Source organism: Paroedura picta, chromosome 11 (assembly GCF_049243985.1).
Source record: "Paroedura picta isolate Pp20150507F chromosome 11, Ppicta_v3.0, whole genome shotgun sequence".
Taxonomy (NCBI): Eukaryota; Metazoa; Chordata; class Lepidosauria; order Squamata; family Gekkonidae; genus Paroedura; species Paroedura picta.
The window spans coordinates 16090776-16104854 of NC_135379.1; the positions used below are offsets into that span (position 1 = coordinate 16090776).

Consider the following 14079-nt stretch of genomic DNA (forward strand, 5'->3'; position numbering starts at 1 on the left):
TGCCGGATTAATTAAGTTACAGCGGGGGAGTTATTTTAGATGGCAACTGGTGCCCTTTTATGCAGAGCTGCTGCAGTCCCAAGTCTATTGAATCAAGAGGTTTAGGCTGCAATAAATTTGCATGGGACTAAACTGGGGGGAAAAAAGGATCCTACCCAATATTATTCACAATGTCATTATGTTATGTGTGTGCAAAAGAATGTTCTGGACAAACGAACTCTGCTGCAGAAGAACCACTAGATTCTTTTTTTGAGAGAGAGAGAGAGAGAGAAAAGATTGCCTCTTGCCGTGTCATTAATGAAATCGGTCCGCTATGATTAAAATGACTCAATACCGTGAAATGCTGGAGTGATCAATGCCTACAATTAATATTAACCTATTTTGCAACAACATGTTCCTCAGTGTAGCAGCATGCACTCTAATCAGCAGTGTGATGAATGCTTGGCCACTTGGAAGGAATGCCGCCGTACACGAAGGAGGGGAGGAGGGTGAATCTAAAGTATTTTGATTGCAAACCTGTGGGTAAACAGCCAAGCTGCTTGTGAAAATCCCAGTTCTCACCTGTGTCGTAATGGGAAGCATTCACTTCCGTAGCTTAAGAACGGGCTGTTTTTAAGTAAGCGAAGGTAGCGATGGGGAAGCCGCAGCCTTAGTTCTCATCGAGCCGATGAATGTTTTGGGGCTGTACCATTTCGGACTGCAGCAGGGGAACTCACATGATGGAATATCCTTTGGTGCAGAAAGCCCCCAGGCCCCATCTCCCCCCATAGGGAACTTGCACGACTGTGAGACATCTAGGCTAGAACTCACCTCCCTCTCCAGTTTCTTATCTGGAGGGCTTAAAGAAACAGTATCTGTGGAGGAACATTCAGCCTTCACCTGTTTCTGAAGCAGTACAGATTTGTCACTACAGTGGGAACCAGGCCTTAGCCATAACACCGGACCCCTATCAGACACAATTAGAATGCTGCCCTTCTGTTTACCTTTATAGCTTGCGAGCTCTGTGAGTCTTGCAGAAAATGCCCTTGGGATTTGCTGAATTTCCATTCTTCTAACACTAGTCCTAGACAGATTCGTTTCCAGCTCCAGAAGCTCTTGAATGTTGACCTGAAGAGTAAGACTACTTCTGTGTGTGTGTGTGTATGGGGGGCTGGGTGTAGTACTTCGGTGTGTGTAATTTTAAAAGAAAAAATCTCTGGGAAGGAGATGAGAGTCCTAGAGCCCAAACCTGGAATGTGTGCAGCATGGCGTTGCGTGGTTCTCGTCACATAGTTGGCTTTTGCAGAAATCCCCAAACAGCTGCATCATCTTGGAAGCTTCTCAGAGACCTGAGGTGACAATGTATGTCGGGTCAGCAAAATATCTGGAGGCCTGTTGTGCACAAACGAAGGATTCTGGTGTGGGCTCCCACACTGAGAATGAGGGAGTCATTTAGTATAGCACCACTGTTCAGCTAACCTGCCCCCGCACTAAACAATGCACTAAACATTTTTTCTTCACTCCCTTGTGTTCCTTCCCCAGACCTTCTCCCTCCCTCTCACCCTCCCCCCCCCTTTAGGGTTTAATCACAATTAAGTGACAGATGCCGAACACAATTTGTCCTCGTCTAATTGACTGCAAAGTCATGGTCAATATTGCACTGGCTAGCTCGGCTCCTCTCAGCCCATGTCCAAATATAATGAAATTATGTTAGTGAGGCATCTTGCTGCAGCAGTAGGCAGAGGTGCAGATTTCTAGTTCCTTAAATTACTTCATTTACATACATAACATATAGACGTGCTGTGTAGAAGAACTCTTTTCAGTTTATCCTTGCATTTCTCTCTGGAACTCAAGAATTAACCAATTTGGCACAGCTCTCTCCTTTTTCGAGTCTTAAGAATGGAATCGGTGTGAAAAGTTTCACTGTCTACCTATAAATGTGACTCCTATATCAGAATTAATAGGTAGCTCTTATTTTGCACAGCAGGGTTGGTTCAGTTGTAAGGAGAAGCTTCCAGTTGCCTGCAAACATCCGTTGAATTCCGCAGAATATAGTTTTAGCAAAAATTCAAGTCTATAAAAGCATGTACCTCTGGAAGAACATTTCCTCTTGGAGTTACGCTTGGAGTTTAACGTTAATGATGAAATTCTGACCTTTGTGTAGTAGAATCAAGCAAACGCGTCTTTTAGTTAATTATTGCAATAATAGGGCCTTTTCAAATATTTTGTATTTGCCGTATTTGCACACAGCCCCGTCTCCATTTCAAGATTGGAAAAATTATGACGCCCACCTGCAGATAGCTGCATGCCATTTTCACGTATCTGTTTTACAATGTGGATAATATTTGTGAGGGTAGCTCCATATGCCTGTGGACATTCCCACACATACACAGGGAAACGCACATGCATGCAACACCCCCCCCGCCCTTTATTCCTTTCTAGACTGAAATGTTTTATCCTGTTCTGCTTGTGCTATAAATCTGTAATGAAAACAGTGCTTTGTGCAGGAAAGCTTGACAGACTAATTACAGTGCTGCTTTAATTGTTTTATTTTTGGCTTCGTAGTTTCAGGACTTCTTCCAGATTTAAGCCACTGTCATAGATTGTAAGGACATTCTCTCTAGAACTTGCATTCATTTTTGCACAAGAATTTCTTTCTAGCTTCCATTTGCAGTCCAATACACAACAGATATCAAATTTGCATGCTTAATTTTCATAGCAAGGCTTTTGCTGTACGCCTAACAGTAGTAGATTGCCTAGGGTATATTTTGTTTAAGTTATAGACTATTATGGTGGTTATATATTGCTTTCTGAATACATCGTCTGTGACATGCTGGTCATTAAACTGTTGTTTTCAGGATATATGTAATGATACTTTGTGCAATTTCCAGTGGGTAATAGATACAGCCTTTTCCTCCAGGGAGGAGGCAGGGATTAACTGTAACCTCTTTCATGCTGTGTCATTTTAGTAACAGAATTTGTGGTGTTTATGCAATTAATAGACAGGCTCGTGCTTGAAAAAAACAAAACGAAACCGAACTGATATGGCAAAAAGGACGATTGTCTGGTCAGGTGTCTGCTGCAGTCTGTTCGTCGTGGAATGCAAGCCAGAGTTTGTTTTTAAAAGCCCGTTTCCTAAACACTGCAGAAGAAGTTTGCAAAGGATTAACAGTGATGCAGATTTAATATTAAGGCCATGGTGTAAAGCAAGGCCTGAAACTTATAAGGGGGGGGGGGCATACTAACCTGAGTAAAAAGGAACTTTCTTGAAGATACACAGATGTATTAATTTTAATTTGTTTTTTTGATCTCTTAATGGCCACTGGAGATTTATTGACCAGTTTTAAAGAAGCAAGTGTTTGAAAGTTTCTGGCAAAGACTGTCTTCTTGTAATGAGCACACGGCACTGAGAGAATTTAAGAGGAGAGGCGAATTGGATTGACTGATTGTTCAGTCATGTGGGCCAGCAGGGCCGCATATCCCGGCTGTTAAGAATGATTGCTCAGATTACATCGCCTCGGGTCCCTGCAGTTGGTTGGCTGTCTTCTCACATCTTAACAAGATTCTGGGACTCCATTTCTGACAAAGTTTGCTTTGTGTTTTTGCAGGATGCGTCATCAGCAGACATTCGGAAAGCATATCGTAAGCTTTCCCTAATATTGCACCCAGACAAGAATAAAGACGAAAATGCAGAAACTCAGTTTAGACAAGTAAGTTGTGCATATTTTAACATCAGCCTCGGAGGACGGGACGCACCTGGCTTGCTCTACAATCGGCCATAGAGAATTAAGTTTAATTGCGAAGGCGGAGTGATATTTAAAAAATGTTTTAACTTAGAAATCCTGAAGCTTTTGTTTGAGCTGAGTTTAGGTGTCAGCCTCTTCTTTGCAAGTTAGATTATAACCCCTACAAAATTTCAAGTAAATGTCTTCAAGATTCTTCAGTGACTCGCTTAGACTTGAGGGAAGTTGGATGGTGAGCTGCTGTTTGTTTCTTTTTAAAGGATAATGCCAGAAGCCACATATCATTTATGAAGGCATTATTTAGTAAGAAAACATCTTAATATTGAATGTATAGAATATTGAATGTTACAGTTTTACAGTGTATATAATATTAATCTTTACAGTGTTGGTATATTTTTCAAGCCAGGTGTGATCTAGTTCTTCAACAGAAATTATTCTTTGGAAATGTTTTATACAAGGGATCTTCATAGAGGCATATTTTTAAATGTAGACGCTTTTTTTGTTTACATCAGTGAATGTCACCTTTGAACTGGTGGTTCATTACCAAAAACAGGTGAAAACACGTTTACAAAGATTGTAAAACTACGTAGAGGTTTTGGAAGTTTTAATGTTAGAATGGGTTGGAATATCCTTCAATCTCTTTTAGAGGACCTCGGCCAAGTGTCTTCGTAATGTTGTAACGAACAGTTGCTAATTGTTTAGATTATAGTATTCTGAAAAAAAAATGAAAATAAACTTTCGTTCTAGCTGGTGGCCATCTATGAGGTTTTAAAAGATGAAGAGAGAAGGCATAGGTGAGTTTGTTTTGTGTGAATTTTAGAGAAAGTCTTTCTGCTCCTGTAGCTACTAACGTAAGCGTCAGAGCTCAGAATATCTCTAAAGGCACAGAATATCTTCCAGAGCACATTTCCCCCCTGCTTTAACGAATGTCCTTCATCTCTCCTGCATGTGCATAAATGGGCTCTCTGAGTCCTAATGTGTAGATAAGGGAGCAGGGGATAACTTTATCAGTTATAAAATAAACATGTGCTTTTAGGCTACTAACACCTGCTTAAACCAGCTGTTGATTTATTCTTCATTGTTAATCTGAACCTCAGATCATGGCATCAGCGTGACCTATAGAAATGTTCACAGTAGTTAGTGCAGGACAAATTGTTGGTTTTTTTTAGAGATGTTGGGTTGGAAAGAACACATTCTGTTTCTGGTATATTTTAACCCAAATGTATTAATTCAGTTTATTTGTGGTTTTCCTGAAAATATTTTTCTGTGAAATTTTAAGCAGAATCTGTTGCTTGATGAGCCATTATTTTATTCAATTTGTTGTAAAGACAGTTGGTTTTAAAAACACTTTTTTTCATCGAATGCTTGTAGCTATTTCATGCAGTATGATTGGACTTGATTGAAGTATACAAAGTACACTAGATGTTCTTAATACCTGCAGAAATGCAATGTGGAGGATTTTAGTACACAGTCCCTTGAGCTACTTTTCAGGTGGGTGTTGTGATTTATTAGGATGCTCACTTTAGCTGTTGGTGCCCCAGATATTTTGGCTGAAGAAAAGGACAGCAAAGGAGTTCTGTGTGACCTATCTGTAGGCTTTCAGTTCTCTGAGTAAGGATGCTGAAAGTTCTCCAGGAGGTTCTTGGCTTTGTTGAAACCTTGGCATGAGTCCAGGTCTCATAGTAGAGATTATCTACTTTCAGATAATCCTCTGTGTTGAAAGAGCCATGGAACAGTGTTCAGAGGAGTTTTGGAGATTCTGTGTATGGTTTTTACTCTGCCTCCCACTGCAGTCTTTCAGCTTGGAGTCATAGATCAAGAAAGTTTAGGAAGTTTAACAATAGGGGGTCAATGTCTGATGTCAAATGCGTGCAAAAGGTATGAGCTAGTTTAAATGCACCACCCCTGTGTGCGCACACACACCATCACTTGTTCTTATTCTGTATGCTCTCTGGTTATTGCAGAATAATATTAAACACATTGTACATTTGTATTTACTTCTGTTTTAAAATTTCCGTTTGGGGCATTTTCCCTCTCCTCCCCCCCCCCCACCTGCTATGCCAGAATGTCTCTTTTGAACTATCAACCGTTATTGGGAAATAAAATGGAGCCATTTCCCAGAAAGTGCTGATTGTGTTTTTATAACTAAGTGCTCTTAGAAACAGATTTCATTAAATTGTTACAACTCTTGTCTCTGTTTATGGAATAAGTAGCAGTGAACAAAAATCATTTTATGGGGTATTTAGCTGAATGTTCATGCTAATATTTTCCAAAGAGTGCAAGAATATTCATTGCTAACATCTTTTAGTCTCCCCCTGCCTCAAATCTCTAGATTTTGCTAGGAGATAACTCTCAACCTCTTGGCCCTTGTTTTCAAGATGTGGATCATAGACTTAGTTTGGAAAGTACGACTGCCAGTAACAGATACCATAGCCTCAAACTCTAGTTTGTGTTCCCTCTCTGGAACCACGTTACAGGTCTGATAGTCCTTAACTGTATTTATCTGTGCCCAAATTCTTAGTGGAGCATCTTCCCCTTTTAGCAGATTGAGCAAGTATTATTCTCAGCATTTAACTATTTTTTTCCTACTTACTAAAAAATACAAACTATTTTAAATGCTGCCCCCCCTCCATGTGTCTTTTCCCAATCATAATAAGCTGTTGTTGAAGTGTCTCCCTACCTCTGGATCTTGGGTGGAGGCTGAAGTTGGTATGAGAACACCAAGTGCTGTTGAATCTTGGCACAGTGTGTTTATATCCTGCCCTTTCTATTCAGAGTAGGCAAATGGAGTAGCAGAGAGAATGACATTTAAATTTACCTCAGGGTTTGCTAGCACATGTGACTTGAACCTGGGAGTTCTTTTTAATCCAGTTACATTAACTGCAAAATTACAAAGTAAATCTGCTATAGTTCATTGCCTGCCTGTAATGTGGTGAAGGGGAGTGGTTTGAATTCCAAGAGATTCTTTCTCTCTCTCTCTCTCTCTCTCTCTCTCTCTTCCAAAGGTAATCTGAGTAAATTTGTTTTGTAAGGGCTTTATGGTTTGATTTACCTAGACTTGATGTTCCTTCAGGGAGGGCGGTATATAAATATAATAAATAAATAAATAAACAAACTATCCTGCCTTTCTAATTGCCCCTCTGAACTCACCGTTATCTTTCAGAATGCTTGTGGACAGATTACAGGAACCAGTAGTGGTAGTATCAAAATAATGTTTCTAGCACCAAACGTGTGCTTTAGCATCTTTTCTGGAATGAAGAGGGCTTTTTGGTGTACCACGTAGAAAATACATGAAGCATTCTTGAGTGCATTTGCCTCATGTTTTTGGCAACATTACAAGGGTAGGAATGGTTTTCTTTTTAGTTCTTTTAGCCCTTCGGATTCTGAAATTCTCAGAATTTGTAGGCATAAATGCCATTTATTTCAGTGACCCTTCCGTTTTCTGTGCTTGGGAGCACAGCTTTAAGATTCTGTCTACACTGTTTAAATTGAGCCTCTTAAAAAATGTCAAATAAGCAGGCAGTTTTAAATGTCTGTATATAGCACTAGACAGTTGCAGTGTAGAAACAAGTTGCATACATTTAAGCGTGGTAGAATATAGTAAATTCCCTTGCATTTCAACGATTGCATTGCAGAATTCACCTGAAGCTACTGTTCTGCTGCAGCATAATAATTAGTTTTCATCTGTGGCTTTTCTGTGGAATTTCCGCTTTGAAAATGATTCCTTCCCCCTTACTGTTGTCTGTTTTGTATATACGTATATTTAACATATTTTGCCCTTTATTGCTCTCCCCCCGCCCCTGAAATGTAGTTCATTGCATGGTGTGTTCAGCACATCTGCACAAAGTGAAAAGGTGAAATGATAAAATGTAAGGCAGACATAAAGGCCAGAATGCTTTGTGATTTCCTGATGTGCTTAATTCTGCTGCCTGAGCTCTGATGGTCTAGTGTAGGTGATAGATTGATTTCTGCAAATAAGTGCTTTAATGAATCGTCTGCATGCTTCCTAATTAACTAATTTCCTAAATGTGAAAAACTAGATTAAAAATGATCAAAGGCTTCGGAGTAACTTAAAGATCGTTGTTCACATGTAGTTCTAAAAATTAAGCAGATGTCTTAATTTTTCAATACAGTGTTCAATTACCATACAAAGGAATGATTTATCTTTTGACAGTATATATTCTAAAAAATGGGTTATAATAGAAGCTATCTTTCCTTAAAATGGCCAGTCGCGTGAGCCATAATGTTCATTGATAGTAAAATCAATAGAGCATTGATTCTGGAACTAAATCCGTGGAGACTTTTGTTCATAATGCATAATGCCACAGTCATAGCCTGGTAAATGCAGAGTGGAGTTGAGAGCGTTTACTGCATGAGATTTTGCTGCCTTGGATTTGGATTTACATGAAATGGGTGGTTTAAAAAAAATCGTATTACTGAAGCCTGTGATGACTTAAGGAGATTAATGTTTGATGGTAATATTTGTTGCCACATTTTTAAACAGCGGATAACTTTACTGGCAGGGAGTAAATTTTTCCAAGACAACTATTCAGTGACAGTAGCTTCTGGACATAGAAATTACATGTACTTTTAAAACTCCATTTCTAGTACATAGGTTCATGTGGATCTCTGTTTAATTTTTTTTTCTTTTTCCCCTTGTGAAAGTTTTTACCCTTCAAATGAGTGACGTAGACTGAAAACATTCTCAAAGTGATTTGACTATTTTTCTTTCCCCTTTGTAGATGAGATTGAAATGTCATCCTGGATTACTGATCATTTTTCTTTTTTGGGGGGGGGGTATCACTCTGCTTTATACCAAAGGGTTTTTGCTGAAAAGCGTTAAGCTTTTGAGATGCATTCAAGCTTTTATTTATTTTTTTTAATGTAATTGACGTAGCTGCCCAAGTTACCTCATGTTTATCCTTTTGGTTTTCAGCAGTGGAAGTTAGTAGAATATTTTTCTTTGACCGTCAGATAATTAACAGCTTGCCTTGAACAGTGGGTAATCAGAGGTTAAACTTCTTCAGCTCTCTTGAACGCTGCTTATTTTATACTTAGCGCCTTTAAGTTTTATTCTTTGGAAGAAAAAAGCAAAAACAAACGTTGGCAAAAATAACTCAAATTTTTTCTCATTAATCCATCTCCAAGGTATCAATTTAATAACTATCAAAGTAGCTACTGCAGTTGTTGCATTTAAATTGATTTACATGTCAAGACTGGCAGTTTAGCAGCTGGGCTATTATTCCTGGATCGGTCAATTTACTTGAGAAAAACCTACTACTGAGTTCTACTGACCTGCATGACAATATAGGCTCTATTTCTATTCCTGTAATTAGGCCTGCGACTAACTCAGAATATTTTTAATTAAAATATTTTGGTCAATGTGTTGCACCAAATTAGGCCTTTCAGTGCAGATTTAGTTCTGGAAACTGCGTGATTAGAATATTCAATGAGCTGCGCTCCATTTAGGATTAATTTAAGCATACAATATTTTTGAGTGTCTCCATTCTGAGTGAATTTAATATTAGATGTCTGGCCCTTGTTCGACTTCCTTCTAAAAGTGATCGAACCCGGCTAAATTTGCAGGTAAAAAATGGCTGGTTTCTTCCTCCCCTATGAATCAGTAAAGTGACAGTGAGAAGGAATAAATATAGAAGAAACTGACTTCTATAAATAGCTTTATTATTATATTTCATAAAGTGCAGAAGCAACCAACAAGGGAGGCATGTCACCATATTAAAAATGTGAAGGCGGTGATTAAAAAAAAGTAATATTCTTAAAAGATAATTTGAATTCCAGACTTCTGATCACTAAAAATCCTAACCTTTAAAGAAATTACTCTCGGTGCCAAGATAAAACAAAAACAAAACTGAGTCTAGGCTATATAGAATATAGATAAAACGGCATATATAGAACTTCCTGTTGTACCATGAAGGTACTTGGTTTATTGTTGTTCATAATAAATGTTTATAAATTAAGGGACCATAGGAAGTAAGTGCATTTGGTTGTCATTCCCAACCCCCTTTCAATCATCCCTTTGTAATTCTTTTATTCTGGAAACTTGACCAGTGATTGACAGGTAGGTTGAACATATGGTTCATTGTAGAGGAGGGGGAAAAACATTTCTCAAGAAAATCAACTGGGGGAGCTGTAAGAACAGCGGAGTTACCATTTTTCGTGCAGTCATTGGAGAGCATTTCAGCGACATGCTGCTTTGAATTTCTTCTGTCCCTGCAACCTAGAGGGAACATTGACAAAAATATAATGGAATGTATTTTGTTCTTTTAAAAATATATATATATTTCTCAATTCTGTCTTCATTTTCATGTTTCATGAAAGCTTGTTTGTTTTTTGTAGGTATGATGATATTCTGATCAATGGGCTACCAGATTGGCGGCAGCCTGTATTCTACTACAGGCGAGTGAGGAAAATGAGCAATGCTGAATTGGCATTGCTGCTGTTCATTATCCTCACAGTGGGTCATTATGGTGTAGTTTGGTCAATCTACCTGGAAAAACAACTGGTAAGCATTGGTAATGACCTTTCTCTAAAATCACCACAGATGTGTGAAGGTTTCTGGATTCTTTGCTGTTCATCCTTTGCTCCCATATATATGTGTGTTTGTATGCACACATATTTGCCTCTAGATATTAGCTTTCCACTATTGTATGTAGCCCAAATGTATGATGAACCAGATAAAAAGAGTTACACACAATAGGTTTTTAAAATTATTATACATAATTATTACTGTACATAATTATAAGTTACAAGCAAAATTAAGATGGCCTCTTCTTTTTTTTAATGGCATATAGGTAAAAACCTAGAATTCCATTCAGGTAAATACAGTAGTTCTTTACTAGATTGTTTCAAAAATGTGTTGGATATGAAGGAAACAACTCAGGTTTTTTGCAAAAAGAAGGATTTTAAAAATAAAATGCAGTCTTAAAAAACTGATAGAATCAGATAAGTTGATAATATCATTGTGCAAAATTGCTACTAGGATCTAAATAAACATTTCCTTGAAAATTCCCCTAAAAAGAGTTCTGGGTTCTTCCCCTGCCCTGCCCCTGCCCTGCCCCCCCCATGCCTGGTCATGATGTTTTGAAATTCACTTTGGGTTTTAATGTCTTAATGGAGATTTCCTTCTCCACCTCCCCAAATTGAAGTGTCTTTCAAACATGATAAATGTTCAGGGTTCGAACGGGGAAAAAAACACACAACAGAAGCAGAGAGATGGTTAAATGTTCTGTTACTTTTTTGCCTCCTATAAAACAGTAGAGCATTTTTAATTTAAATACCAAGAAACTTACAATGCACTGTTCCTGACTTGAGAACGCGTTCCTCTTTATATTTCCAAAGGTGTCTTCATGAAAATTGGTAACTGAAAAGAAGCCAGTTGAACGCTTCTTTTTTCATTTAAAGAAAACTTTGATTGCTGTGGCGCGAGACACATGACTGGCAGAGCTGGAGTTTATGTGTGTTTAAAGAATGGATACCATGGCAACAGTTATTGTTAAAGATAGATGATTTTTCTTAATCATGCAGCCCCCCCCCTGAACATTTGCATAAATACTGTTCTGTTATCCTAAACTGAAGAATCTTACTAACTTTTGCAAAGCACATGTTGATGACAATGTCTAACAGTAGTATGTCTTTTTCAGGATGAACTGCTTAGCAGAAAAAAGAGGGAGAAGAAGAAAAGGACCGGAGGGAAGAATTTGGATGAAGTGAAACTTGGTGGAGACAAGAATGAAAGGTGAGAATGTAAGAAGAATGCCTTTGTAGCAGAGTCACTTCTTGTATTGAAGAAAATCGTTCTCGGCATGCAAAGAATTGAAAAGAAGTGATGCAGTGGTAGGATGCATCTTGTGTGTTTTAGTTGTTTTGTGGTCATTACTTTTAATGACGTGTGAGTGGTTGGTGCAGACCTCGTGGTGTACAAGAAGGATGTACTTTATCCAGGAAAGCAACAAGGATAAATATAAGTGACAGCAGTGGTTTGCTAGGGGAAGATTTTAATGCTGTCCCCATTTATATATAAAAAGGTTCCTACTGAATGCAGGATGCTTACAGTAGAGTTTATCTGTAGCTATGTTAGCCTGAGTTTTGGCTAAGTTTTTTCGAAGCTCAAACACAAAAAGCATTCCCCCCCCCAAAAAAAAGTCTCGCTTCCTGGTTGCGTGAACATTTTTTTTTAAAGCTAAGAAACAACATGGGGGAGGGCATGATAGTGAAGTTCAGAGCACTCTGAAAGATACCGCCGTTTCTTCTATTGATTCATAGAAAGAAATAAAGGGTTTAAATAGTTCACGCAGCAGGGGCATGAACTGGATCAATGCAGGATGGAGATCAGAGACCATCCTGCCTGTCTTCTGTTCTGATGACATCAGTGAGTAATGCTTCAGTGAACTGCAAATGACATTAATTTTTATGTATTGGTTTGTTTATGCTGCAGTCTTCATATCTGGTTGTCAGCGCTTGTGACTGCTTTGCGGTGGTGGTTAGTCTTTTTTTTTTCTCCTTAGCTAAAGCCGTCAAGGAAGCCGAGGGATTTATTTTGTGAGGTGCAGACAAGCCTGTGTTTAGGGAAGGCTATCTATAAAGATTACACCAAGATATTCTCTCTCTCTCTTTCTAGGCTGCCTTGGGAGGGAGGGTAAAAGACGCTTGGTGAAAAATTTTTTGCATGTGAAAATATTTATATATCCCCATGATGGATTGATACTTACTTAGCACTTTACATTCCTGGTTGTATAGATTTCTGTGGGAATCTATGCAACATAAAAAAAAAAATTCTGAAAACTTCCCCCCCCCCTCTCCATCTCTAGGTTACTAGAGAAACCACAGTGGCGAGACTTACTTCCCTGTAAGCTGAGTATATGGTTCTGTTTGACGGTAAAAGCACTGCCGCAGCTATTTCAGGTAAAAATCCAAGGCCGTGTGTGGAAAGTTTGGTGGGCGGGGGGGGGGAGCTCTTGTTTGTATAAGATTGTTTTCTTCATTTTGTGATTTTAAAAATAATACTCTCACATCTGTTATATTGCCATTGTATGCCATCCTACATTTTATTTATTGGCAGGATAACTATTTCAGGCACAGGGGGATATGTTTATTTATTTATTTCTATTTACCTGCAAAAGCAGGCTCACAGAGGTTCACAACATGACAATAAAATGTCAACCATAAAACCATTTGAACATCTAACATTATCACAATAAAAAAATGAACCACAAAAACCCAATAAAATCCCTCTGCTGCAGCTGTAGTCAGTATGGGTCAGAAACAGTGGAAATGATAGAAAAAAGAAACAAAGGGGTAGAACAAACAGTGGGTCTTGGCCTATGATCCAGGTGTATATGTGGGCGGGGGGGGGGAGAGAGATTCGCAGAAGTCAGTATATTTAGCATTCGTTAATGGTGAAGTCGCTGAAAGTTCTAATAAGTAATTCCCATGTCTAAAATTGCATTTTGGGGGTAACAGAAAGGTGTTGAAGAAGCTTTCTTTCATATTCTTTAAAATGTGTGCTGCATGAGTAATAAAAATATAGAAAGGACAATTCAGGTTTCAATAAGAAGGAAATTAAATACAATTATATTTTCAAACAGGGTAAATCTAGCTTCAGCAACTGTTAGTATTTCTCCTTTGTCGAATTGCAGATCTCATTATTTTGCTGACTTCATAAGCTTTAAAAGCGGTTTTAATGTGCAACACAAGATTAAATATGATAGAGGTTTGCAGTAAGCAAAAGGCTAATTTAATATCTAGGTTGCTAAAGCTTTGTATTTTGTAAGAATTGTAGTTCCATATTATAAAGATAGAAAGAATCAAGGATTACAAAACTGATGCATTTGTCTCCAGGAGAAGGTAGGACTAGGATGGGAAAAGGATCTTTTTCTTTTGTAGATTGCAGAGTTGAAAAAGGAGGAAAAGGAGGAAAAGATTTTAAGATGGCGGACGGCGCTTGCTGGACCCTGTGCACACTGAGCTTACGTTCCAGTGGGAGATTAATTTCCCTGCGGAACAGAGAGGCCCCAGAGATTCACAAGGAATCCCTGAGAAGATTGTGGGTGGGTTAGCGTACCCAAAACCCGATTCTGTCAATCACAGCAGCGATTGACCCTCAGTGGAACAGGAGCTCGAAGTGTTCGAGCTATCCAAGTGCCATGGCTCCGCCTTTCTCAAGGATCTTTTTCTTTTGTTGCCAACTTAAGAACAACAACTTATTTAACAGCTCAACCCAGCTGCTTTTATTCTGCACAAACTGCGTTTTGTTGCAGACACAAAGGTGAGGGAGAGATGGGTTAAGGTTTGGATTCACCCATCATTAATATCCTTTAATGCCTGCATTTTTATACTA

The 14079-nt window shown here is 38.6% G+C and overlaps 1 protein-coding gene across 2 annotated transcripts in view; it reads left to right on the forward strand.

The window, feature by feature from the left end:
• The window catches only part of DNAJC1 (DnaJ heat shock protein family (Hsp40) member C1), a 95736-nt gene that overhangs the window by 23728 nt on the left and 57929 nt on the right, over positions 1-14079 (forward strand). For both annotated transcript variants that reach the window (XM_077303187.1, XM_077303188.1), the window contains exons 2-6: positions 3588-3689; positions 4470-4516; positions 10080-10245; positions 11384-11478; positions 12551-12644. In XM_077303187.1, coding sequence (XP_077159302.1) covers positions 3588-3689; positions 4470-4516; positions 10080-10245; positions 11384-11478; positions 12551-12644 — 504 coding nt within the window. The remainder of the gene's footprint in view (positions 1-3587; positions 3690-4469; positions 4517-10079; positions 10246-11383; positions 11479-12550; positions 12645-14079) is intronic.